Below are 27,138 nucleotides of genomic sequence, written 5' to 3'. Positions count from 1 at the left end.
CACCCCTGTACCACACCCCCACCCCAGTGTTTCACAGAGAATACGCACTGAATGCCTATTGCCTGAATGAAGTCAAGAATATCCCAAAGGACTCTAAGCAAAATCAGTTAGTTGCTGACTCTTCCAAAATGCTCTTTTAAAAAGTCCCAGCAACCAATGCCACTGCAGTAGTACCCCAACCTTTTAGTTAAAAGGAGGAGCATGTTGTGGCCATTTAGGGGGATCTATTTAGATGACATGCCCTATGTAAGAATATAAAATAGGCAGAAATGAATTTACTCTAAAAGAATTTGAAATAAAATCAGACTATGTATTCCTTTGGTTATAATTAATACACATAATGCCTGGTCATTATGGCACTTTGTTATCTTAAAGGAAAAAAAAAAACTGTTTCAGAGAAATTGGAGAACTCTGTTTTACTCCATCAGGGTAAGCTAAACATAAAGACATTTTGCTAAAGCCAATAGTATTCAGTTTTCATTCTGAAAACTGAAAGGTTAAGTTACCTGGGTAGGTTACTACATACAAAGACGTTAAAAGAATACCAGTGAATTATAGGTGATCACAATGATATTAAAACATCCTAACAAGTAGTGGGACTCATGACTCCACTGTCAATCTCTTTACATTTCCTCAATTAACCAAGGGCTTCCCTTAGCAAATTGAATGCTTTCTTAGGGATGCTGAATTTTATTTTGTGCCACTAAATATTTATCATTTAAATCACCCATACTTGCATATCATGCCCCCTCTGTACCCTGTCCCCCCACCCTACCACCACCAAGACTATAAGCTCTTGGAAGACAGGAACTATCTCTCACTCTCTATAAAGTACACAGTGGCTTGAATGTCATGTCATCTTTAAAGCCTCCTGTGATGACATGTCCTCAAGATTTTAGCACATTCTCAGTCCTCTAAATATTTCAAGCCCTTGAAGAATTAAAAGAAGCTCTTTCTCACAAAACAGCCGGGATCCATGTCCTTAATAATCAAGACTAAAAGCCAGCCCTGTGTAGACACATATTAATCAAGCTAAATTACAGTATCGCCATTTTTCTTCTAGTGCAATTATCTTTGGCTTTAAGACACAAATGAATCATTTGGGCTCTGAATCTTTTCTGGCAAAGAAGTACAGTGTGAGCTGAATGCTCAACATTCTGAGTGTCATCAGAACAAGTTCTATAGATGTGAATTCGCCCAGTTAATCCTCCTTCATTATGTCCGTAAGCTAACAATGCACATGTAGTCACTGCACATCATTACTGCTCTAGCAGACATGGACATTTGAAATATTAACTTTCCCACAGACTGCAAATCTTCAGTAAGCAGCTCTCAACAATTCATTATACTAATCATATATGTCACCATACTCCTATTAAATATGCATGAGATTAATGAACACCACCCATGTTGCGAACTATCCAACATCATTTTTAATACAATTTATTACCTTTTAGATACTGTAATTATAATGGCACCTGTATGCCACTATAACTGTAAATTTAACCACCTGGCGTTCAAGTAACTAGTACTATATCTAATTCCAATTTTATTCAATTTCTAACATGCATTCAAGTGAAAATATTTTGTAACACAAAGTGTAAAATACTTATAAAGTAAATGTGTTTTATGACATAGGACTATCTAATTTAAAATTGCATAAATAAGAGGTAAATTAACTTACTTAGACTTAGGTATTTTACAGACAAATAATTCAAAATTGAAATTTATCAAGAAATTAGCACACAATATATTAATATCCACAAGAAAAAGTGCAATGTAAAGTAAACTTTGGAATATTATGATGTCATATTTATAATCTAATATTTTATTAACTTTATAAATTCTATGTTTATGCAAATTATTACAACAAAGATTAGATTTGATCCAAATAAAAGTAAATATAAAAGCTACAGAAAAAGAAAATAAAATTTCAAATGAAGGTGAAAAATACATCATTGACCTTGGATTATGTTATTCTAAACTTTTTAGTTAGTATGGCCACAGATTATTATTTAAGCATAATAATGGAAATAACGGTAATAGTCACAGTTCATATGCACCAAGGGCTTACTTAACTTACTGTGTCAGGCACTGTGAAGAGTGCTTTACATACAAGTCTCATTCAATTTTCATAATAACCCAATGAAGGAGATATTAATATTATCTGCACTTTACAAATGAGGGAAGTGGAGACTTACACAGATTAAATGACTTACCCAAGGATACAGGGCTTGGCAGGGGAGGGGTCTGACTTCAAGTCTATCCTCCTAACCAGACAGTCAGCACCCAGCTCCCAGCTTTGTACACCACTTCCTTGAATGGCCTTGGGTAAGTCACTGAAGTCTCTAAAGCTCACTTCCTTTAGCTGCAAAAGGTGAATATGAATATATTCCAGAATTATTGAGAATGAAATAAGACAGCTCATGAGAAAGTGCTGTGCAATTAATAGAGCTGCATAATGCTGCTTGTTATGTTATTGATGAAATAAGAAAATAATATGCTGAAAATGAAGAAAAAACTGCCTATTTTGGCTCTTGGTCAAAATCTTCCAACAAAAATGGTACACCTAGGTAAATTTTCCTGGTTGTTTTTCCTTGCTTAACAGAAACTATTAAATAAAGGTAAATATGAATCAATATCTTTATTATACCCTAAGAGATAGATGAGCATTAACAGATTAAGTTAGAAGTGAATAGTTAAGCTAGAGATGCACCTTTGTAGATGGTTACCATGAAAACTATGTTGATATTACCAGATTTGGCCTTTCAAAAAGCTCTTCAAAACTAAGGCTTTTTAAAGTTTCTTTGAGTCATTATCAGGCCCTAGTTTCCTATGATCCACATACACATTTTGATTTGTTGCAATATTTAAGTCCTTAAGTCCAGACAGGCAAAAACAATTCAAACTCTAATAATTTATAATTTTATATAAGTGATATGTTATCATTGGGCTTCTTTTTCCTTAGGGCTTCGTGACTTAAAAAAAATATTTCATATGCATTACATCAACCAAGATCATAAAATTGGTACAGTTGACCCTTGAACAACACGGAGGTCTGGGACACCCACCCTCTGCACAGTCAAAAATCCTCCTGTAACTTTATAGTCAGCCCCTGGATTTATGATTCCACATCCATTGATTCAACTAACCACAGATTATATAGTACTGTAGTATGTATTTAGTGAAAAAAAAATCTATGTATATGTGGACTTGCGCAGTTCAAAGCCGTGTTGTTCAACAGTCAACTGTATTTGAAAATTTGAGATCAGGAAACTGGAATTCACCAAGGTTAATAATGGTAAAAAAAAAAAAACAAACAGACACCAAACTTATATCTATATATTGGTGGTGTGTTTTAGGGGGGTAGTGTGTATGGGTATACAGATATCTATCAACGTGTGATTTTTATGTATCTAGTATGTATCTAGCCTTTCTACCCTTCTTAATGTCTATATTTTTAATGATATAAAGGAAGTATATAAAGCCAAAGGATAAAGTAGGAACAAAGGGGCCACATTTTTCCAGTAATTCTTTTATTCATTGTCAAGGTGCTCATGTCATTAGATAGGGAATAAAGGGAAACCTTTATTTGCAGAAGCCCATAAATAATCTATGTCACATTTTCAAACACATTTATTTGATGATTGTAAGTGAGAAAACTGTAAGAGTACATAGAATCTCCAGGTTGCCCCTACCTCCTGGCCGTTCGTGTTCTCCATCAGTGTGTAAGAGCATGGCGATGGGCATCCCTGCATTCTTGGATCTTCCAGCCACAACCACATTTTTTCCAAATGTTTCAATTCCTTAAAACACAGAGTTTGGTTTAAATGAAGAATAAGCAACAAGAAGCAAAGTAAACATCTCAACAGCCAACTGCAGTATTCTTTAAAAACTTCTAATTCAATTTGAATTATTTTGTGGCTTGTGTATAATGTTCCTACATTTACTATTTATAAATATTTCTTTTTATAATTCTTGGATCTGTCATGTTCCCTCTCATTATGGTCTCATTAAAAAACCATAGACATTTTCAAGCTTCCATTAAATTAGTTTTAAACATTAAAATTCATATGAAGTGTTAGAAGAGTGGAGACAAAATATTAGCTACTAATCACAAAGCAAGAAAAGTGCAAGGTCAAGATTAATTGGCAATCAAACTTTGAGCAAATCTAGGACAAAATGAAGTGGGGGAAAAAAGTATTTTTCACAAAACTCATGCACTTTATTCTATAGGAGAGAAGCACTAAATTTATGGACTTAGAAAGGTCTGAAAGATAAAGCTTACAGATTTAACACACTTAACCTCTTTGGGGCATAGTATCTTCATAAGTAAAATGAAAAAATTAGAATTAAGGCTTTTCTAAGTACTAACATTCTAAGAGTATAATTCTAGGATCTGCTTGCCCTTGGAAGTTCTCTCCCTCAGTTAGAAGAGAGAAGATTAGCAGGAGGAGATGCTGCCAAAAATGTAAGAGACAGTGATGAAGACAGAACTATCAGGGGTCTTTGAGAGCATTATTGAATTTAGAGCACAATTCAAGGGCAAGTGTTTATAATGAAAACCTAGCTCATTAGAGATGGTGCAAAATGTTTGGCACATTTTTAAAAAATAAACTTATTTTATTTATTTGTTTATAAATTTATTTGGTTGCATTGGATCTTCGTTGTGGTGCAGGGGCTTCTCATTGCGGTGGCTTTTCTTGTTGCAGAGCACGGGCTCTAAGAGCATGGGCTTCAGGAGTTGTGGCTCACGGCTATTAGAGCGCAGGCTCAGTAGTTGTGGTGCACAGGCTTAGTTGCTCCACAGCTTGTGGGATCTTCCCAGACCAGGGCTCGAACCCGAGTCGCCTGCATTGGCAGGCAGATTCTTAACCATTGCACCACCAGGGAAGCCCAGCATATTTTGTTTTTAAAGGTAAGGAAAAACATAATACATTTTGGAAAATGTACATCAAAATACCTTCAGCTTATAGTTTTAGAGTAGGGAGATAAACTTTCTATTTGGAAAATTCGCTCCCTGAAAGGTGAAACCGCAGTTTCTTGTAACCTGGCATGTGTTCTTCATTTTATCTTATTTCAGATTATTCTTTGACTTCTGTAACTTTGTATATTCCTGTAGATTGAAGTTTAATGCTTATTTTCTTTCATTCTCTTTCAAGACAATGTGAAAATGCTCATTTTGGTACTTAGCACCCACGTCCCATAGACCAACCTGTTCGTTTGATAATTTCCCAAACAGCACTAGCAGTGGCAGGTATGAGAGAATGCTGATCCAGGCATAGTCTTCCAATGTTAATAATATGAAATCCATCTACGTCTTTTTCCGGGGCAATTCCATTGCATACTGTCCGCTCATCCACGTGGTCTGAAAAGTAAATAAAATTGATTTAGTTTTACAATTGTTATCTATTTGCAAGTCTGGAAAATTAAATTGGAGGGCCTACAGCCAGATCACTTATGGTTCAGCTTTAGTTAAGATATAAAATCATTACTCTATTCCTTTTATTGCCATGATAATAGTAAGCCAAACTGCTCTTGACCAATGGCTGTAATTAACTGCTGTAAGATTATATGCAAGTACAGGGCCAGAAGTGGCTGGCCTGGTAAAAGGGAAAAATCTGTGAAATCAAACAATACCAATGAGATCTGGGAACAGTCAGATGATAAGGCTTTGCCTCTACAAGTTTGCATATTTAAATGTATGTTTTTCCTATACAAGATAGTTCCATGAATAGACTTCTGTTGAATATTGTTAGCATTACAGATTAAAAGGGCTTTATTAGTGTTAAAAATAGCCATGACATCAATGCCTAGCTTCCTCCCAAATGACATAATAGAAAAGCACACACACACACACACACACACACACACACACACACACACACACACACACACACCACACACATCACTTCCCTGAAGCATTACTACATTGAAATCCAAAATATCATTATGGTTTCCTTTATGAAAGGAAAAGAAGATAACTTGAGTAATGAACTAATCAAATGAGATATGAGATGCCAATCATCTCATTTTGAAAAGTAATAAGTATAGAAATATAAAATAGGCTCTTAATACTACTCTATGCAGAGTAGCTTAGGATATCCTAAATCCAACAATTAACCCACATTCCTAAAATATTAAAATAAAGGTATATTTGCTACAGAAAAGTTTCCTTATGTATTACACAATGAACGCCATTTAGAAATAATTTTTTAAAACATTATCAAAGCCCAAGTTCAAACAGTTTTCAAAAGAGACATGCCTTATGTCTCAGATATTTTATATCCTAAAAATGACACTACTGCCATCTTACTTTAAATAGATCCAATTTGCCATTACTAGGCTACCAAATCATTTACATATATAAAAGTCATAATATGAATCATATTCAATTAGAAATTGGGTCTTTGGAATATCTCTCCAATGACTAGATTGTCACTGTCAATAATTGTATTCATTCTATAATGTCCTACCAGAGTAAGCCTCCATCTGTTTTCTCTGAAGATAGAAGATGATTATACAAGTTCTAGCAAAATTTATTTTTAGAATTACATATTTAACTTACTATTTGAGGACAAAAATAGTGGTTCCTTTTTAAATCTGGTGGATTATGATGATGATGATGGTGATGATTCAATTTTTAGACACCTACCACTCATGCAGAAGCTTCATGCCATGGATATTTCTTACAACAAAATCAAAAGCTTTGTAAATAAAAAAAGAAATAACTGTAATTGAACACTCCATTATTGAGTTATGGCTTAAATTAGTTCATTTCTAAATTCAAAATTGGCTACTGTATGTATGGGCCAATAATGTATTGAAAGAATTCAACAAAGGTTCTTTTGTAGATTTTGAGAGCCATCCTCTTACCAAATAAGTCTGAACTATATTGAATTTCGCAGTCTACTGGTCTGTGCTGTTTTACTCACTAAAAATAACATTAACTTGTAATGAACAATTCATCTCACACAATAGCTGAAATACTCAGGAAGAAATGTAAGCATCTGAAAATTTGGGGGCAAGCACTAGAAACTGGCAACTATAGACCTGTCCTCTAATGTATTTCTTAAAACTTCAACCCAGATCTTCATTTCAGAACAATTTTATCTTAAGTTAATTAAGTAATTTTTGTTTAAAAGACAGATGTGTGGACATATAAAAGGTGTGATGTAGTGAACACATGAAAACTGATTATTAATGTGCTTACTATTTAATCTAAAAGGAAAAAACCTATATGAGTAGATTAAAAATGTTAGGATCATAAAAATCAAGGACACCAATTCATACATCACTTTTATGTAACTCTATGTTATCTCAGGAGTGGATTAAATCTCACATACATCCTTTGCCAGGAAAGATGTACCTTTCATTATGTAATCTACAGTGTATGGAAATAATAGGAGTTAGTATATCTTACATTCAAACAGTGCTTTATAATGTTCATGTTACCATCACATAGGTTTCCCCTTTGGTCTTCAGAGTTACTGAGGGCTAAGATAGAGAAGGTATTATCTTCATTTTAAAGATGAAGCTGAAAGATTTTGAGACTCAGCCAATCTCAAACTACTACTAAGAAGAAGGGTCCAGAATTAAAATCCACATCTGTTTGCCCTAAAACCAGTTTTTCTTTCTGTGTTATACAGAAATCATAAATATTAATCAATCTTAAATACCACTCAACAATTAATATCAGCAAGGGCCCCTGCCCCTTCTAATCAAGACATTTTGATCATCCTAAAATATCCCAAGGAATGCACTGTTTCTTCTAGACCTCCAAAAACAACAGTATTTTTGGATTAACTAACATGTATCTAAATACATGCAAAACAGCATCAAACATTTTATAGCACCTTTTGTTAAATGAGTAAGAGAAATAAATACATTTCATGCTTTTAACTGACTGCTACTGAAAGTCCCCTGATGTCTCATCCCTGGGGCCCATGACTTGAAAAGAAGAAACCATCATGAGCCTCAACAGCATTAATTTTTTTACAATGGTTATAAAACATTTTTGATTCATAGAATACATTGGCCAACAACTAACCACTTAATACCTTACCCAAATGAACGGGAAAGCTGGCATTATTCACTTTGTGAGTGTGTGTTTTTCCCATCTATTTAATATTATGAGAAGTCATTAAATCATGCCAGGAAAAAAACTCATCAAATTGAATTCATAATAATGCAATAGAACAGCTCAGGGAATGTCTTTAGGTACCACACTTTAGAACTACAACGTTGAATATATATTTCTGTGATTTATTTATAATATGTTTAATTGTCTTTGGATAAGTAACAACAACAACAACAAAAAGAAAACAAACAAATTACTGGTTTATTTTCCATCCAAGGATTTTCACGTTACTGTTCAAAAGTACCTCTTTCCACTTCCCCAATGCCTGTTGGATAAGGGCAAGCTCATGAGCAAATATGTTCTTTAGCTTGATTATATCTTTTGTCCTATACTTCCCTCCCTCCAAGTGCCCCATCCCTTTCCCTACCATCATTATGACACATCCTTACCTCAATTCACACCAATCTGTCCCATTCCCAAGCCCTTAACATTAATTTTTGCGTTTCTACGTTCTTGCTCATGATTATTTTTCCATTACTAATTCCTTCCTCCCTGTTGTTTCACATCCTATTTATTCGTCAATATATTGATCCCTTCTCAGCTGTTCCCTCATCACAAAGTGAAATGATAATTTTTATCTCTTCTGGTCCCCACAGAACTACTGTAAAAAGCACTTACCACATTACTTCAGTTAGTTGATCACGTTGGTTATTTAAGTATCTCTTTTACTTATGAGTGTGAGCCTTTTAGGGCACAGACCTTGTCTCATTAAACTGATTCACCCATAGCCTTCTCCAACTCAGTTGATGGCAATTCCATTCTTCCGTGTTATACAGAAATCATTCTTACTTGCCAGAAAAACCTGGAGACATTCTGAACACCTCACTTTCTTTCACACGCAACATTCAATCAATTGAAAAATCTGTTGGTTCTTCCTTCATAACATATCTAGCCCTTCACTATCCTCACCATGTCCACTCTGGTTTGAGTGGCCATTACCTCTCCTGTGAACTCTTGCAACAACTAATTCTCCTAGCTAATTATTTGCTTCTATGTTTGTATCCATATAATCTACTCACAAAATAGCAGAGGTTATTTTTTTCCCACATCTTTATTGGTGTATAATTGCTTTACAATGTTGTGTTAGTTTCTGCTGTACAACAAAGTGAATCAGCTATATGTACACACATATCCCCATATCTCCTTCCTCTTGAGCCTCCCTCCCACCCTCCCTATTCCATCCCTCTGGGTCATCACAAAGCATCAAGTTGATCTCCCTGTGCTCTGCAGCAGCTTCCCACTAGCCATCCATTTTACAGCTGGTAGTGTATATATGTCCATGTCACTCTCTCACTTCATCCCAGCTTCCCCTTCCCCGCTCCCCCCGCCCATGTCTTCAAGTCTGTGTTCTCTACATCTGTGTCTTTATTCCTGTCCTGCCACTAGGTTCATCAGTACCACTTTTTTAGATTCCATATATATGCATCAGCATATGGTATTTGTTTTTCTCTTTCTGACTTACTTCACTCTGTATGACATAAGCTAGGTCCATCCAACTCACTACAAATAACTCAATTTCATTCCTTTTTATGGCTGAATAATATTCCATCGAATATGTGTACCACATCTTCTTTATCCATACATCTGTTGATGGACATTTAGGTTGATTCCATGTCCTGGCTATTGTAAACAGTGCTGCAGTGAACATTGGGGTACATGTCTCTTTTTGAATTATGGTTTTCTCAGGGTATATGTCCAGTAGTGGGATTGCGGGGTCATATGGTAGTTCTATTTTTAGTGGTTTTTTTTTTTTTTTTTTTTTCGGTATGCGGGCCTCTCACTGTTGTGGCCTCTCCCATTGCAGAGCACAGGCTCCGGATGTGCAGGCTCAGTGGCCATGGCTCACGGGCCCAGCCACTCCGCGGCCTGTGGGATCCTCCCGGACCGGGGCACAAACCCGCGTCCCCTGCATCGTCAGGCAGACTCTCAACCACTGTGCCACCAGGGAAGCCCTATTTTTAGTTTTTTAAGGAACCTCCATACTGTTCTCAAATGCATGTCTGCTTACACCACTCTTTTCCTGAAAACCCTGCTCTTCTTGCTATTCCTCTAACATATCAGGTATTTTCCACCTTGGTTATTGCTCTTGTGTCTGCCTGGAGGCTTTTCAAAAAAACCTGCCACTTTGGCTAAATCCCTCTCTTCTTTCAAATCTTTGCTTAATTTCCACATTCTCTTTAAGGACTATTTCGACCACATTATTTTAAAATGTAAGTTCCATGTCTGATAATGTTGAAGTTGTTTACATTGGACCAAACTTCTCACAGGAAACAACTGTAAACATTGGAGAAATTATATTAAAATAGAAGTATCAAGGATGTATCATACAATACAGAGAATATAGCCAATATTTTGTAATAACTGTAAATGGAATGGAAAATTTTTAAATAAAAACACAGCTATCTGACACTGGGGAGTTACTAGAAGCAGAGAGATTTGGAAGAGAATGGACATCTGAAAGGAATATCACTGTAAGTGTTTCCATTTTGGAGGTTTTTCTAGACAAAGGACAGTTGGAATTTGGATAGAAATCTGCAGTCTTACTTGCTTGAGGAATCAAAGGACAAAGTTTGGGGCTACTACAGAAACTGGAAATTGAAGGGACATACCCAGGAAAAGAGAAAACCACAGAGGGGAGACTCAACTTGTGTCTATAAATTCTTCCCAAATCTCTGACTGACCCCTGAACAACACACACAAGAGGCAAACTCCAAGCAGCCCATCTAACACTAAGAGAGCCAAACAGAATGCAGTTGTGGCTCACCAAGGGCAAAGCAAAGCGTGAAGTCCTCAATATGACAGGCATTCACACACACACACAAAATTTACAGTTAACATTATACTTAATAATGGAATACTGAACCTCTTCCCCAAGATCAGAAGGTGGCAAGGGTGTCCACCCCCACCATTTCTATTCAGCATTTTATTGGAGATCCTAGCTGGTGTAATAAGGAAAATAAAGAGTTCTAAAGATCAGAAAGGAAGAAGTAAAACTCTCTAGCCACTCTAATGGTTGTTTATGCAGAATATTCTAAAGAATATACAAAACAAAAAATAAAGTGAATTTAGCAAGATCACAGAATACCAAGTCAATATACAAAAGAAATCAATTGTATTTCCGTATAGAAGCAGCAAATACTAAAAAATGAAATTTAAATAATTCTATTTACAAAAACTCACAGATCAGAAAATTCTTAGGAGTAAATTTTAAAATTGGGGGCATGCTTTTTATAATGAAAACTACAAAATGTTGCTGACAGATGACCTAAATAAACGGAGGGTGTACCATATTCATGGATTGGAAGACTCAATAATATTAAGATGTCAATTCTTCCAAATTGACCTATAGATTCAATGTAATCTCAACCACAGTCCCATGAGGTATGTTTGGTAGAAGTTGACAAACTGATTCTAAAATTTATATGGCTATGCAAAGGACTTTGAATATCTAAAGAAATCTTGAAAATGAGCAAAAAGGACTTACAATACCTGACTTTAAGACTTGCTACAAAGCTACAGTAATCAAGACAGTGTAGTGCTAGTGTAGGGATAGACAAGTAGATCAATGGAACAGAATAGAAAGCCCAACTTTAGACTAACACTTATACAGTTATTTGACTTTTTACAAAGTTGCCAAAAGCAATTCAATGGGAAAAAGAAAGTCTTTTCAGCAATTAATACTTGAACAATTTGATAGCCATATAGAAAAAAACCAAACTGAGCCACAATCCCTACTTCATACTGTGAAGTAGAAAATTTGCCACACAAAAATGTGTCTCTTTGGCATGTGGATTTCATTTTACCTCCCCCTTAGCTGTCTAAAGAATTTAGATAAAAGAACTGTTCCCAGAATAGAGATATCACCAGAGATAATCTGCAAAGAATATGGGCTAGGTTGCTGGGGGAAACTCTAGGCAGGACCTAGAAATCAGAATCCACTCTGTGCCCCACTATCTCTTCATGGCCCAGCAAATATTCATCTACTAAACATTTGCTTTTCCATCTCCAGGTGAATTGCCTGCCCCCCCTTTGAAGTCCGAAGCCTAGCTGCTAAGAGAAGATGGGGAATGTAAGGAAAAATGTGCATGTTTGGAGTACTTTGTCACAGAAAAAAGCAGATCTAAAATAGGGATTAACAGAATTTTTAAAATTTCAGAAGGGGTGGGAAGGGCTCTCTGAGCCAGTGGCATTTTAGCTAAGGCATGAAGGTTGGGAAGAAGTCAGCCCCCGTATGTTTGAAAGATAACCAATGTAGTTAAGAGGTCAAAGGCTAAACCCTATTCAAGTGATAAAATGTGCATTATTCTAGCATGTCCTTTGTATAATAAATACTATAAAATAAAAATATAATATCCCTGAACATCCCCCGAACATCCCAATCCTCTTTACCATGCTCTACTTTTTCTTTTTTCCCATAGCATATCAACTTCTAATAGATATACAGTAATTACTTACTTATTATGTTTATTTTTTGTTGTCTGTCTCTCCTACTACTCAGCAAGGGCAGAACTTTCTGTCTTCTTTTTTTTTTCATTGATGTATTCCTAGCACAAAGCACAGTGCTTGGAAATTTGTTGAATAAATGACTACAATTACCCTTGATTTATAAATGAAGAAGCTGAGACAAATTAGTGGAAACCTGCAGACAATTAGAATAGACTAATATAAGGAAAAGATGTCTGATCTTTCTACAACCTCTGACATCCATCTTTTTCAAATACAATGAAAACCAAAATGGCTTTCATTAAAATTTTGATTTGTCAATAGCTGCATCTACATTATTAGATATTTGGCACTTTTATATCCTCCGATATAAATTTAATGTAAAAGATTCATGTCTGTTTGTTTTTCATTTATTTCTTCCTTTCAAGACTTGAAAAATAAGAAATCTCAGGCAAAGCTTTATGCTGATACATTAAAGTCCACACTCTGAACAAGTGTAGACAAGGCCTCTGAAAATTCATCATTTATTCACTCAATAAATATTTATGTATTTATAATATTTAAATATTTATTGTCTACCATGTGCTTTGCACTGTTCTAAGGGTTTAGGATTATATAAGCTAACCAAACAAACAAAACTATTAACCTCTGGAGCTTACATTCTAAAGAAATAAAGATCTGCTTAATCAAATTATTTAGCTGCAGCCTCTTATTGGTTAATTATTTTCTAGGAGTAAATGAGAGATATACTTTTAGAAGCTGTGTTCACTGTTCTCAACTCAATACATAAGTTACACCCTCTGGGTTCTACATCAATGTTTCAAGACAGAAAATACTTATCAAGTCTTACCACTTACCCAATATCATTTTAGAACTGTTTCATCATCAAGGAGTAAGAGGACAAAAAGGGAATGGGAAGTGACTATTATCTCACTGTATTACTCTACCCCCAAATCTGAGAGAATAGAGCTTGGAGGTGGAGTGGGAGGTGTTCTCTAGGTCAGAAAGGGGTGGATCTGGCCCTTTACCCTTCCTTAGCCTCTTTCTCCTATAGCCACGAAACTACGAGGACATCCCTAGGCAGGCTTACTTCATAGGCTATTAAAAAAAGTTAATGAAGTGGGAACCTACACATCACGTGAAGTTTGCTACCTTTGGCCCTTAGAGTTTCTTGAGTCATATGAAGAGTACATGGAGATCCAAAAATTGCCTTATTTCAGAAGTAGTGTTGAAGACACCCTGTTTATTAAGCCCTTGGATTCCTAGACACTATATACTGTGACTTCTGTCAAATACATTGTACTAAACTTGAAGCAGTGTCTATTCCATAGAGGAAACAGTTGGATAAGTGAGCATGTCTATTCTGATGAGCTTCTTTTACACAAAAGGGAAAAGAAGAGATGCTGTGTTTTAGGGACTTGCTTGCAAACTTCCCAAGGACAGTGAGTCTCAAATTGTTTTCTAACTACCCCTTTCCCCTAGTGACTATCGCAGACACATACATGTGAATAGATTGGATTCTAGGTAAATATTTTTTGAACTGGTAAATGAACAAAGAGCATCAGAGAGCAATAATACAAATACTTCTCTTGAAAGACTTTCTACAAAGAAATACCCAGATGTTTCAAAGGGCCTTTTGATTTTGGTAAATTCTTTATCAAAGCTGAACACACTCAAAAATACATGAAGATATCATGATGAAGAAAAGAGAAAAATATGAAAAAGAAAAGAAGTAACTATTGTTGATCCAAGAAATTCTGGATTTTGAAGATACTTTGAAAAGTAAATAATCTCAAGTTACATGATATAGTATGTTTACGATAGCAACTGCTCAAAAAGACGCAATTATATAGATCTGAGTGACTAAAATAACTCTTGGGATGGTTTCCATCTGGAAATGAATAGGAAGAGACACATATGGCTACAGGGACCTACCAATCCCACTGATAGGTAAATCATATCAAAATGATTTACTCAGCTTTCAGTATAAATCATTAAACTTTTTTTTTTTTTTTAAATCACTGCTTGCCTGATGCTGCCATCATGTGGTTTTCATAAACCACAGCAGGAGAATTTTCCATTTTGTTCCCCCACATCCCCACATAAATTCTCTGATAGAAATGTTACCTATGAGAAAAATTTTTTAAGTAGATAAATGATATTGTGGGGATGCCTCTGTATCTATGTTAACACTAAAATCATGTTAGAAAGGATTTGAATAAAATATTGTTTAAAATCTGGACCTTTTTCTCTGCATAAACCCTAAATGCATAAATTGGTTGAATGGATTGTGACACAATCTCAATATTAGTCCAAGCACAATCGAATTTTAAATTATTAATTAGTTATTTTTCATAATAAGCTAGATATATGCAAATCCACCACCCCAAACAAAAGTTATGGACTTGACAATAGTCTATATTTAATCATATATTTCGCCCATGAACCCACCTCATTTCCTGCTCCAGCCTTAGGTAAACTTCATCCTGCATCCTGTGCTTATCATTCCCTTGACTTCCTTTCCATATAGTTTTATTGCATTTATTTGTATTCCTAATAGATTTTTTAAACAGCTTTATTTAAGAATATTTGAATATAATAGACTGCACGGATTTAAAGTGTACAATTTGATAGGCTTTGACATATGTATATACTTGTGAAACCATCACCACAATCAACATAATGAACATATACACCACCCTGAAAAGTTTCCACAGGCCCCTTTTCCTCATCCCTTCCTCCCTCCCTTTCCTGTCCCCTCACCTCCAACTACTTGTAACCACTTGCTACGGGCTGAATTGTGTCCCCCCAAAATTCATATGTTGAATCCCCCAACCCCTGATGTAATGATATGTAATTAGGTTTACATGAAGTCATCAGGGTGGGGCCCTCATGATGGGATTAGTGCTCTTATAAGAAGAGACACCAGAGAGCTTGTTCTCTTTGCCATGTGCAGACACAGAAAGAAAGGGTTGTCTGTCTGAAAGCCAGGAAGAAAGCTCTCACCAACCCGACCATGCTGGCACCCTGATCTCAGACAGGCTCCAGAACTGTGAGAAAATAAATTTTTGTTATTTAAGGAAGCCAGTCTATGATATTTTGGTATAGCAGCCCAAGCAGACTAATAACCACTGATCTGCATTCTGTCGCTATACTTCATAAAATTTTATATAAATAGAACCACAGAGTACGTACTCTTATTTGTATGGATAATTTCACTCAGCATAATTATCTTGATATTCACCCAAGCTGGAGTATGCATCAATATTTCATTCCTTTTTTTACTGCTGGGTAATAGTCCATTGTATAGATAAACCACAGTTAATATCTACTCACCTGTTGATGCCTATTTGAGTTGTTTATAGCTTTTGGCTATTGCAAATCATACTTCTATGAACATGCATATACAAGTCTTTATATTACACATATATCTTTTCCTTTAAGTAAATACATAGACATGGAATGGATGGACCGTATAATAAATATATATATGTAAATTTTTAGGACACTGCCAAACTATTTTTCAACATGTACCATTTTACATTCCCACCGGCAACACATCCTCACCAATATATGGTATTGTCAGTTGTAGTTCTAATATCAGCCATTCTAATAGGTGTGTAGTAGTATCTTATTACAGTTTCCATTCGAGTTTCTCTAATGACTACAGATGTTGAGTATCTACTTATGTCCTTATTTATCATTTGTATTTCTTCTTTGGTTAAGTATCTGTTCAAATCTTTTGATGATTTTTGGTATTTATCCTGTTTGGTGTTCTTTATGGTTTGGTGTCTGTTATTAATTTTGAAAAGTTTTAGCCATTATTACTTCAAATATCTCTTCTGCCCTGTTCTCTCTTCTCCTGGTATTCCAACTGTGTGTATGTTATACCTTTTGAAAATGTCCTATAGTTCTTAGATGTTTTCTTCTGTCTTTTTTGTTTTCCTCTCTGAGTTTCAATTTGAGAAGTTTCTACTTATATATTCTCAAGCTTACTGATTCTTTTCTTGGCCATGTCCAGTCTACAATTGAGACCATCAATATATTTTCCATTTTTGTTAAAGTGCTTTTGATTTCAGCATTTCTTTTTGAATCTTTCTTAGAGTTTCCATCTCTCTGCTTTCATTACCCATCTGTTCTTGCATATTGTCTACTTTTTCCACCAGAGCCCTTAATATATTAATCATAGTTATCTTAAATTTCCTAATAACTCCAAAATCTGTGTCAGATATGAATCTGGTTCTGATGTTTTTTGGTTTATTCAGACTGTTTTTCTTTGCCTTTTGGCATGTCTTGTCATTTTTTTGTTGAAAGCTACATCCAAGACTAGGGCCCCCAGGAGTTTCTCCTTCTTATGTTAGTACACACTTTACTTCCAGAAATTCATCAAAATTCCTAATTATGTTGTTTCCATCAGTTTATGGTTCCAGTAGCTTCTGTACAGGTAAATAGATCTTGGTTGCAACTTTCTGGATTTTCTTATCTCTCCGGATTTTGGGATGGTGGTTTGCCCTGCAACCTCAGTTCTCTGATGGGTCAAGAAAAGTACTGATTTTGTTCAGTTTTTTCTTGTTTTAAGGACAAGAGGATTTATTTTATTCTGGCTAGAGTTGGGCTTTAATTGGGTTGTTTTCATTTTCTTGATATTGGTTTTTGAGAGCGCTTCATATATTCCGCATATGCATATGTTATCAAATATATGCTCTGCAAATGTTTTCTAGTCTGCCTTATCTTCTCATTCTTTTAATAGTATCTTTTGAAGAGCAGAAGTTTTATTTTATTTTGTTTTTTTAACATCTTTATTGGAGTATAATTGCTTTACAATGCTGTGTTAGTTTCTGCTTTATAACAAAGTGGATCAGCTATATATATACATATATCCCCATGTCCCCTCCCTCTTGTGTCTCCCTCCCACCCTCCCCTCTAGGTGGTCACAAAGCACCAAGCTGATCTCCCTGTGCTATGCGGCTGCTTCCCACTAGCTGTTTTACATTTGGTAGTGTACATATGTCCATGCCACTCTCTCACTTCTTCCCAGCTTACCCTTCCCCCTACCCGTGTCCTCAAGTCCATTCTCTACCTCTGTGTCTTTATTCCTGTCCTGCCCCTAGGTTCTTCAGAATCTTTCTTTTTTTTTAGATTCCATATATATGTGTTAGCATACAGTATTTGTTTTTCTCCTTCTGACTTACTTCACTCTGTATAATAGTTTCTAGGTCCATCCACCTCACTACAAATAACTCAATTTCATTTTTTTTTATGGTTGAGTAATATTCCATTGTATATATGTGCCATATCTTCTTTAGTCATTCATCTGTCAATGGATGCTTAGGTTGCTTCCATGTCCTGGCTATTGTAAATAGTGCTGCAATGAACACTGTGGTACATGACTCTTTTTGAGCTATCGTTTTCTCAGCGTATATGCCCAGTAGTGGGACTGCTGTGTCATATGGTTTTAAATTTTGATGAAATCTAATTTATCAAGTTCTTGTTTCGTATCCATATGCAATCCAATTGTTCCAGCACCATTAGTGAAAAGCACATCCTTTCTGCACTAATTTGTCTTTCCACCTTTGTAAAAAATTAGTTGTTAATATAGGTGTGGATCTATTTGTGGACTTCCAATTTTTGCCCATTGATGTTTCTCTATCCTGATTCCAATACCACTCTGTCTTGATTACTGTAGCTTTATAATTAGTCTTTTAAACAAATTTTAATTGAGGTATAAATGACATATAACATTATATTAGTTTTGGATGTACAACATAATGATTCAATATTTACATACATTACAAAATAATCACCACAATATGTCTAGTTAACATCCCTCACCACATATAGTCACAACTTTTTTTTCTTATGATGAGGACTTTTAAGATGTACTTTCTTAAGAACTTTCAAATATGCCATACAGTATTATTAATCTTAGTCACTGTGCTGTGCATTACATCGCCATGACATTTATTTGATAACTGAAAGTTCGTATCCTTTGATTTTGAGACGTTTGATTAGTCTTAAAATCAGGAAGTATTACTCTTTCAACATTACTCATTTTCAAAGCTGTTTTAATTATTCTAGGTACTTTGCATTTCTATATGAATTTGACAATCAGTTTATCAACTGCTACAAAAAAGTATGCTGGGATTTTAATTGGGACTGCCTTGAATCTACAAATTAATTTGAAGATAACTGACATCTTAACAATATTTAGGCTTCTAACCCATGAACATAATATATTGATTTATTTAGGTCTTCTTTAATTTCTCTCAGGAATGTTCTGTAGTTTTCAATGCGCAGGTTCTCACATCTTTTGTCAAATTTATGCCTGAAGATTTCACATTTTTGATGCTATTTTAAATGTCTCTTTTCATCTTAGTATCTGATATTTGATGCTAATACATAGAATGGAGATTGATATTTGTATATTAATCTTGTATCTTCTAACCTTGTTAAACTCATTTATTAGTATTAGTAGCTTTTTATTTTTCTAGATTCCATTGGATTTTCTACATAGACAATCATGTTATCTGCTTTTTATTTTCTTTCCCTTGCCTTGCCTTCTGTGTTGGTTAGAATCTCCATGAATAGACATGATAAAATGGACATTCTTGATTTCTTCCTGATCATAAGAGGAAAATACTGTCTTTCATAATGAACTATGATGTTAGCTGTGAATTTTTTATATGTGTCCCTTATCAGCTTGAGGAAGTTCCCTTTCATTATTATTAGTTATATAACAGCTTTTTATCAGGAATCAATGAACTCTACCAAAAAATTAATCTATTTATTGAGATAATCATATGATTTTCCATTTTTAGTTTGTTAATGTGGTGAAATACATTGTTTGATTTTCTAATGTTAAACCAATGTTGCATTCCTGTAATAAAAGTCATGATGAATTTTGGTCATGATGAATGATACTTTTTATATATTGTTGGATTTTATTTGTTAAATTTTGTTAATACCTTTTTCATTTATGTTCATGAAAGATACTGTTCTGTGGTTTTCCTTTCTTGTAATGTCTTTGCCTGTTTTTTGGTATCAGAGTAATGGTGGCCTCATATAATGACTTAGGAAGTATTTACTCCTCTTTAATATTATTTTTTCTTTAAATATTTGGTAGACTTCACTGGTAAAGCCATCTGAACATGGAGCTTTCTTTGTGGAATAGATTTTCACTACAAAGTCAATTTTTTAATAAGAGCTATTCAGGTTATCTATTTCTTTTTGAGTGAGCTTTGGCAGTGTGTATCTTTCAAGAAAGTAGTCCATTTCCTCTAATTTGCCAAATTAACTGGCATAAAGTTGTCTGACATATTCACTTTTACCCTTTTAATATCTGTAAAATCTATAGTGATGTTATCTTTCTCATTCCTGATATTGGTAATTTGTATCTTTCTTTTTCCCTGATAGTCTAGCTTTCATTTCATTATTTTCTTCATTATTTTTTTGTTTTCTAATTCACTAATTTCTGCCCTGATCTTTATTATTTCCTTTCTTGTCCTTAGTTTGTCTTTAACTTGTTCTTCTTTTTCTAGTATCTTAAGGTGGGAGCTGAGGTTATTGATGTGGGACCTTTCTTCTTTTCTAAGATAGGTGTTTAGTGCTATATATTTCCTCCTAAGTAATTTTTTAGAAGCATACCATAAATTTTCATATGTTGTATTTTCACTGAAAAGTTAAAAGTGATTTCTAACTTCCCTTTTATTTTCTTACTTGACACATGGGTTATTTAGATGTTCTTTAGTTTCGAAATATTTGGGAATTTTCCAGATATTTTTCTGCTAGTGATTTTTAATCTAACTCCATTGTGGTGAGGGAAAGTGCTTTAGGTAATGTAAATCCTTCTATATTTGAGATTTGTTTTATAGTCTAGAATATGTTATCTCTTGGTAAATGTTCTATGTGAACTTGAAAAAAAATGTGTATTCTGTTGTTTGCAGGGAGTGTTCTGTAAATGTCAATTAGATCAAATTGGATGATATTCTACCTCAAATCTTTGTTCTTACTGATTTTCTCTCCACTTGTTCTCTCAGTTATTGAGAGAGAGGTACTAAAATCTATGATTATAATTTTGGATTTGTCTATTTTCCTTACAATTCTATTAGTTTTTGTTAATGCTTTCTTCTTAGGTATGTAAACAATTGAGGTTGCTATTCCTGTTTGATAAACTGACTCCTTTATTACTGTGGAATGACCTTCTTTATTCCTGGTAGTATCCATTGCTCTGAAATATACTTTGCCTGCTATTAACATAACCACTCCAGCTTTCTTTTGATTTATGTTAATATAGTGTGTCTTTTACATCCTTTTTCTTTTAACCTCTCTGGATCCTTATACTTAAAATTTATTTTTTGTAGGCACCATATAGTTGGGTCTTGTTTTTTATTCAATCTGACAACCTCTGACATCTAATTGGATTATATACAACGTTACATTTATGTGATTAAATCTATCATTCCCCCATTTTCTTTCTTCCTTTAGAATAATTTGAACATTTTTAATTATTGGATGTTATCTCTTTTACTGGCTTATTCCTATAACTCTTTGCCGTGTGGGGTTTTTTTTAGCAGTTGCTTGTGATTTTATAGTACGCAGCTTTAACTTATTTCAGTCTACCCTCAAGTGATATATCGCTTCACATACAGCATAAGAATCTAACAATGATGTCCTATCATTTCTTCCTTTCTGACTTTTGTGCTATTGTTGTACATGTTGCAAACCACACATTAAGTTATTTTTTATTTTGGGATAAATACCAATTATATTCTAAAATTATATGACTAATAAGAAAAATGTCAGATATACTTACTCATGTAGCTACCATTTCCATTGTTCTTCATTCCTTTGGCTAGATACATATTTTCATTTGGTATTTCTTTCGGCCTGAAGGACTTCCATTTTTTATAGTGTGGGTGTGCTGTTGACTGTTTTCAGCTCTGTCTGGATTCTACTCTTCCTAAATGTCTAAAAAATGCTATTTTGCCTTTGGTTTTTAAAGATATTTTCACTGAGTATAGAACTCATGATCAATAGTTTTTTTTTCTTTCAGTACTTTAAAAATCAAGGTGTTCCATTGTCTTCTTGCTTACATTGTTTTTGACAAGAAATCTATTTCCTTCCTTTTGTTTCTCTGTATATAATGTGACATTTCCCCGCCTCTTGTTGCTTTCAAAATTTTTTCTATCACACTGCATCTGAACAATTTGATTTTTGTGTTTTGGGTATAGTTTTTTCATATTTTATGGGCTTGGAGTTCGTTGAGCTTCTTAGATCTGTGTGTTTATAGTTTTCATCACATTTGTGTTTGTGTGTGTGTGTGTTTTAATCTGAAATCCCAATCATTTATGAAAGGATATTTATTTCTTACTCACGTAAGCCTCTGTTAAGAATCCCACTTCCTTTCTTCTCATAACTGGCAATCATCTATAACATGTAGCTTTCATGATAACTGCAACAAAAGGGGGAGAGGGGATAGGGGCCACATAGCTTTTAACCATCTCAGTCCAGAAGTGGCTCAAAAAAGTCACTTTCCCTCACAGTCCAGTAACCAGAAGTCACATGGCCCCAACATAGGAGAAGTTGGGAAATGTAAGGGAACATGTGGATATTTGGAGTACTTTATTTGTCTGCCATAGAAAAAAGCAGATCTAATATAGGAATTGACAGAATTAAAGTAATTTTAGAAGGTATGGGCTGGGAAAGGCTCTCTGAGCCAGTGGCATTTAAGCTAAGGCCTAAAAGTTGGAAATAAGTCAGTCCCAGTATGTTTGAAAGATAATCAATGTAGTTAAGAGGTCAGAGGCTAAAGTCCTATTCAAGTAATAAAATGTACATTATCCTAGCATGTCCTTTGTATAGTAAATACTATCACTTAGGAAGCCTTCAAGGGTATGGGGGTATAAGATCCTCACCAAATCCTGATCAGTGACAGAACTTACACACTACTCTCTTAGATGTAGAAGAATAGGTAAAAGGATGAACCTTCAATGACACACATACACACAAAGCAATAGCTGTGAAACTATAGGGTTCATTCATTCCAGCAATAACATTCACTAAGAGTCTACCATGATGCAAGGTGGAATAAAAATGTTGACTCCAATTCCCCCTGCTTTGATGTAACTAATAGTCTAGTGGAAGAAACATATTACTCAAAAGCAATGAAATACTCTATGTGGAATCATTTTTCTCCATAAAGAAAGGGGGGGAGCTATAACAAAGGTCAAATCTAATTTAGAAATTATTTAGAAATAAACAGAAAAGAAGCTCTACAAAAACTGAGGAGTCCAGAGTGATGAAAATTTCCCACTCTGGTCAAGAACATTAAAAATAGAGTAAAAAGTGTTCTGCATACATAAATTCCATAAGCTCTCAAGAAGAGCAATTATAGCAAGACCTTTTTTCTCCAAATGAAGAATCAAGTTTTAGACAAATATACATATCTACATGCACTAATTAGGTCAATACCCACATTTTTATGCCTACTAAATTCTAGAAAATTTTGTCTTTGTTACATCTACACCGTGAATTCTCACTTTTCTTACTCGCCTTCTCCATATTTAATCCTTTAATCCTGTATTTCATTCTGATTTCTCTGTTCAATCCTCTTACATAAATTGGAAGATGTTAATCCTCAAAGGCTTCAAACTAGATAAATGAAGGGAAATATTTGAAAAACTATTTTAGAAAAAGATAGATAAGATAGAATAAGTTTTCCCATTCTACCAAATAATTTTGTTCCCAGAAATAGACGAGAGGTCGATTTCTTAGAAAGCAAGAAAATACAAAAAGGTGATTAAGCACCTCTCTTGGTGCTTGACTTGCAGTCTCAGTTGTGGGACTGTGATTATGACTGAAAGAATACTATAATTGGGTCTCCTGGTTTTTCTCTGCTACTCACTTGTTGTGACCTTATACAAATTTCTCAGTTCAGTTTCCTTAACTATAAACCACAGATCAAAAAAATGTACCTACTGTTAAGGGTTGTTCTGAGTGTTAAATGATTTCTTGTATTTAAAGCACTTTATAACAATGTCTGGCAATAATACATGATAAAAATCGCCATTACTAATACTAGTAATAGTTATCATGGAGCAGTTGTAAAAAACCACATTAAAATTTAATTGAGTGATTGCTCTTTTCTAGACTTACATCTGAATGCTTTCATATAATTTAAACCCTTTTAAACCAAATTCACCCTGTACCAAATACCACCCTACAACAAACATTTATAGCAAATTTCCAGTGTGCTTCAAGCTTGTGGACATTATCATTTCCCTTTCATTGCTTTAGTCCAAAAAGAATGTCACTGACTCCCAAGTTTTAAAGACCATTATTCCACTTTATTTTTAACACTACAAACTGACACATACTTGTGGAAAGGGAATGTTGCCTGCCATTCCAGTCAACAACAAATGTTGCCCATCATCAAGCTATCAACCACTGTAGTCACCCCACCCCCTGCCTAACAGTGCACCCTGAGGGTAATTCAGGATGGAGAAAACCAGGAAACATTCTGTGTTCTGGATACTGACCCTAGATAGTTAAGATGCATATCTAAGGAATAATTTCGATGAGCCCAGACTCGTGCATCTTCCCATACATAGAAAATCACTAAAATCATTAACTTGAGATGTCTGTTTTTTGTGATTAGTAGTAATCTTCTGATGTTCAACTACCTTTTTTTTTTTTTTTTTTTTTTTCAGAAAAAACTCCTAGATATCCTAGCTCCTTCCTTACTTCTTTGAAGTAGTTTCTCAGAGCTACCTGAGAGGCTGTCTCCCAGGCTACAGTCCTCAGTAATGTCCCCAAATAAAACTTAACTCTCAACTTTTAGGGTGTGCATTTTTCTTCAGTTGACATACTCTACAAATGATATTTAATATAAGTTGAATAGATGTAACTCAATAAAAGCTAAAAGCAAATAATACGTAATTAGGAGAAAAGTATATACAACACGAATAGCAGACATCATTCTGGCCTTGACAAAATGATCACTTATTGATACTGATAGAATCTATGCACAGTTAGGAAAGGAGTAGGGAAGCATCCACATATGATTGTTTCATCTCTCCCTAGATGTAGGACCAGCTACAGGACAAACAGCCAGACCATGTGACTGTGGACACACAATTATATCCTGAGTACTTTCAATCCGGACCAAAGTCACACAGCTCCTGAACAAAAGCATGGGCTTAAGCCTGTGATAGATTCATTACCATCGAATAGGACAGAATTCTCTCTCATTTCTTTGCTTTCTTACCCAAATGAGATGCATGAAAACTGCTTGCGCATTCTGTTTAATCCTTATGCAAGCTTGTATTCCAACACCAGAATTATAATTCTAATTTGGAATTTCTTTTGCTCAACATAGTACCCTAACTGTGAAAAATAATTTCCGACTTCGAATCATGAAATAACTTGGAATCCAGATTATTAACAAAATGATGGAAAATTGGAGATGTAATTGACTAGAATCATTTCATTTGTTCATTTGCTCATTGTTTCATTGGTTCATTATGAAAATCTTATAAGATATGCACCGGAGAGAGGTTATTTCAATCCACTTGCACATAGCCAACTGTTGGGGCTCAGGGCAGGCCATGCCAAAATACGCTTCAATGGCATATTAATTATTTTGAATTGGTTACTTAAGAAAGAGCCATTCTAAGAGGGACACTCTGACCTTCCGCTCTGTCTCCTTGAAAGTAGGAAATAAATCTCTCATGAAAGGTGCACTCCTTGCATCTGAAGGTAGGACACCCTGATTTCCAGAGGTAGGGAATTTGGGGCGAGAAACTTATATAAACAAAACTTGTTACTCCTTTAGTTTACCATCCCAAACTCAAACTCTGCTTAGATTCTTCACTAATTAAGCACCCAAAGCCTAATTTTCTTTGTCCTGTGAATTCCTCACAAATTTATTGTTTGTTTGTCTAAAAAGTATAAAAGCTGCCTGCTTTGGCCACTTCCTAGGTCCCATGACTGTGGGACCTCCATGTGCATAAGTTAAAGTTTGTTTCTTTTTCTCCTGTTAATCTGTCTTGTGTAGTAGTCCAGCCACAGAACTCAAGAGAGATAGAGGGGAAATCTGCCCTTCCCCAACACAACCTATCAGAATGACTAATGATCTCCACGTCTTCTTAAAGCCCTTGATGCCCAGGGCTTGTTGAAAGAGTATCAGAATGTCATTAATAAACTACTCCTGCACCTACCAGTAGAGTTTCATGATAATCAAGAGACAAGTGTGTGTATTTCTCAACCTGTTTTTGCCAGTTCCAGTAAATTATGTGATTTAATTAAAACAGTACAAACAAACAGTTGTTATGTCTATGAATACTAGGTTGAATGTTCTCAAAAGACTCGAGAATTAAAAAGAATTAATAATGACTTAGATAAGGACAAGACAACCATGAACACTGGGAAACACTTTAAAAATATAGATGGGGGGCTTCCTTGGTGGTGCAGTGGTTAAGAATCCCCCTGTCAATGCAGGGGACACGGGTTCAAGCCCTGGTCCGGGAAGATCCCACATGCCGCGGAGCAACTACGCCCATGAGCCACAACTACTGAAGCCCACGCACCTAGAGCCCTTGCTCCGCCAACAAGAGAAGCCACTGCAATGAGAAGTCTGCACACTGCAACAAAGAGTAGCCCCTGCTCGCTGCAATTAGAGAAAGCCTGCGCTCAGCAGTGAAGACCCAATGCAGCCAAAAATAAATAGAAATAAATTTTAAAAAAATATATATAGATGAATTTTCACTTAGTTTTATCTCAAACTGAAAATTATAGGCAGTGATTCATAGGTATTATTAATGCCAGAAGATAACACAAAATTCCAAACAGTTGGTTCCATAGAGACTCGGATCTTGTAGGGAAGCACAATTTGCCACCCCAAAATGTCTCTTTGGCATGAGGATTATTTTAGGCTGATTATTTTTAAGAAACAGAAGACTAAGTAAATCTGTGTTTTTACCTCCCCATTAGCTGCCTAAAGAATTTAGATAAAGGACCTATTCCTAGAATAGAGGTATCTCCAGAAATATCTGCAAAGAAAATGGACTAGTTGTGTTGGGGGAAACTCAGCAGCGCCTAGACATCAAAGTCCACTCTGTGTCCCAATGCCCCTGCATGGCCCAGCAAACATCTGCTTTTGCATCTCCAGGTGAATTGCTTTCCTCCCCTTTGAAGTCCCAAACCACTACGCCCAACATGTTCTTTTGTCTTTAGCTGAATCTTTTGTCTTTAGCTGAAGATCGTATTTAAGGTGAAAGCTTCAGCCATTTTGGCGAGTTACTCAGTTTTCCTGGGTCTCTCCCAAGTACACATGTTATTAAACTTTTGTTTGTTTTTCTCCTGTGAATCTATCTCAGGTCACCAGCCAGAAGAACCTAGAAGGGAAGAGGAAACTTTCCTCCCCAACAACCTACATCAAAAGATTGATGAATTAATATATAAATACTTTATGTCATAATACAATGTTTAAGGTAAAATGCATTGTTTTATGATTTCCTACTTTATCCAACTTTTTCTAGTAACCAACAAACTATATG

The 27,138-nt window shown here is 35.0% G+C and overlaps 1 protein-coding gene across 3 annotated transcripts in view; it reads right to left on the bottom strand.

Moving 5' to 3' along the window:
- The window catches only part of MTHFD2L (methylenetetrahydrofolate dehydrogenase (NADP+ dependent) 2 like), a 130,501-nt gene that overhangs the window by 81,522 nt on the left and 21,841 nt on the right, over positions 1–27,138 (bottom strand). For all 3 annotated transcript variants that reach the window (XM_032633352.1, XM_032633353.1, XM_032633354.1), the window contains exons 4-5: positions 5,216–5,368; positions 3,699–3,806 (exon numbers count right to left, since the gene is read on the bottom strand). In XM_032633352.1, coding sequence (XP_032489243.1) covers positions 3,699–3,806; positions 5,216–5,368 — 261 coding nt within the window. The remainder of the gene's footprint in view (positions 1–3,698; positions 3,807–5,215; positions 5,369–27,138) is intronic.

The sequence above is a fragment of the Phocoena sinus genome, chromosome 5, assembly GCF_008692025.1.
Source record: "Phocoena sinus isolate mPhoSin1 chromosome 5, mPhoSin1.pri, whole genome shotgun sequence".
NCBI classification, from domain to species: Eukaryota; Metazoa; Chordata; class Mammalia; order Artiodactyla; family Phocoenidae; genus Phocoena; species Phocoena sinus.
Note: the sequence above shows the minus strand (reverse complement) of the source record. Positions and strands in the feature narration are given on the sequence as shown.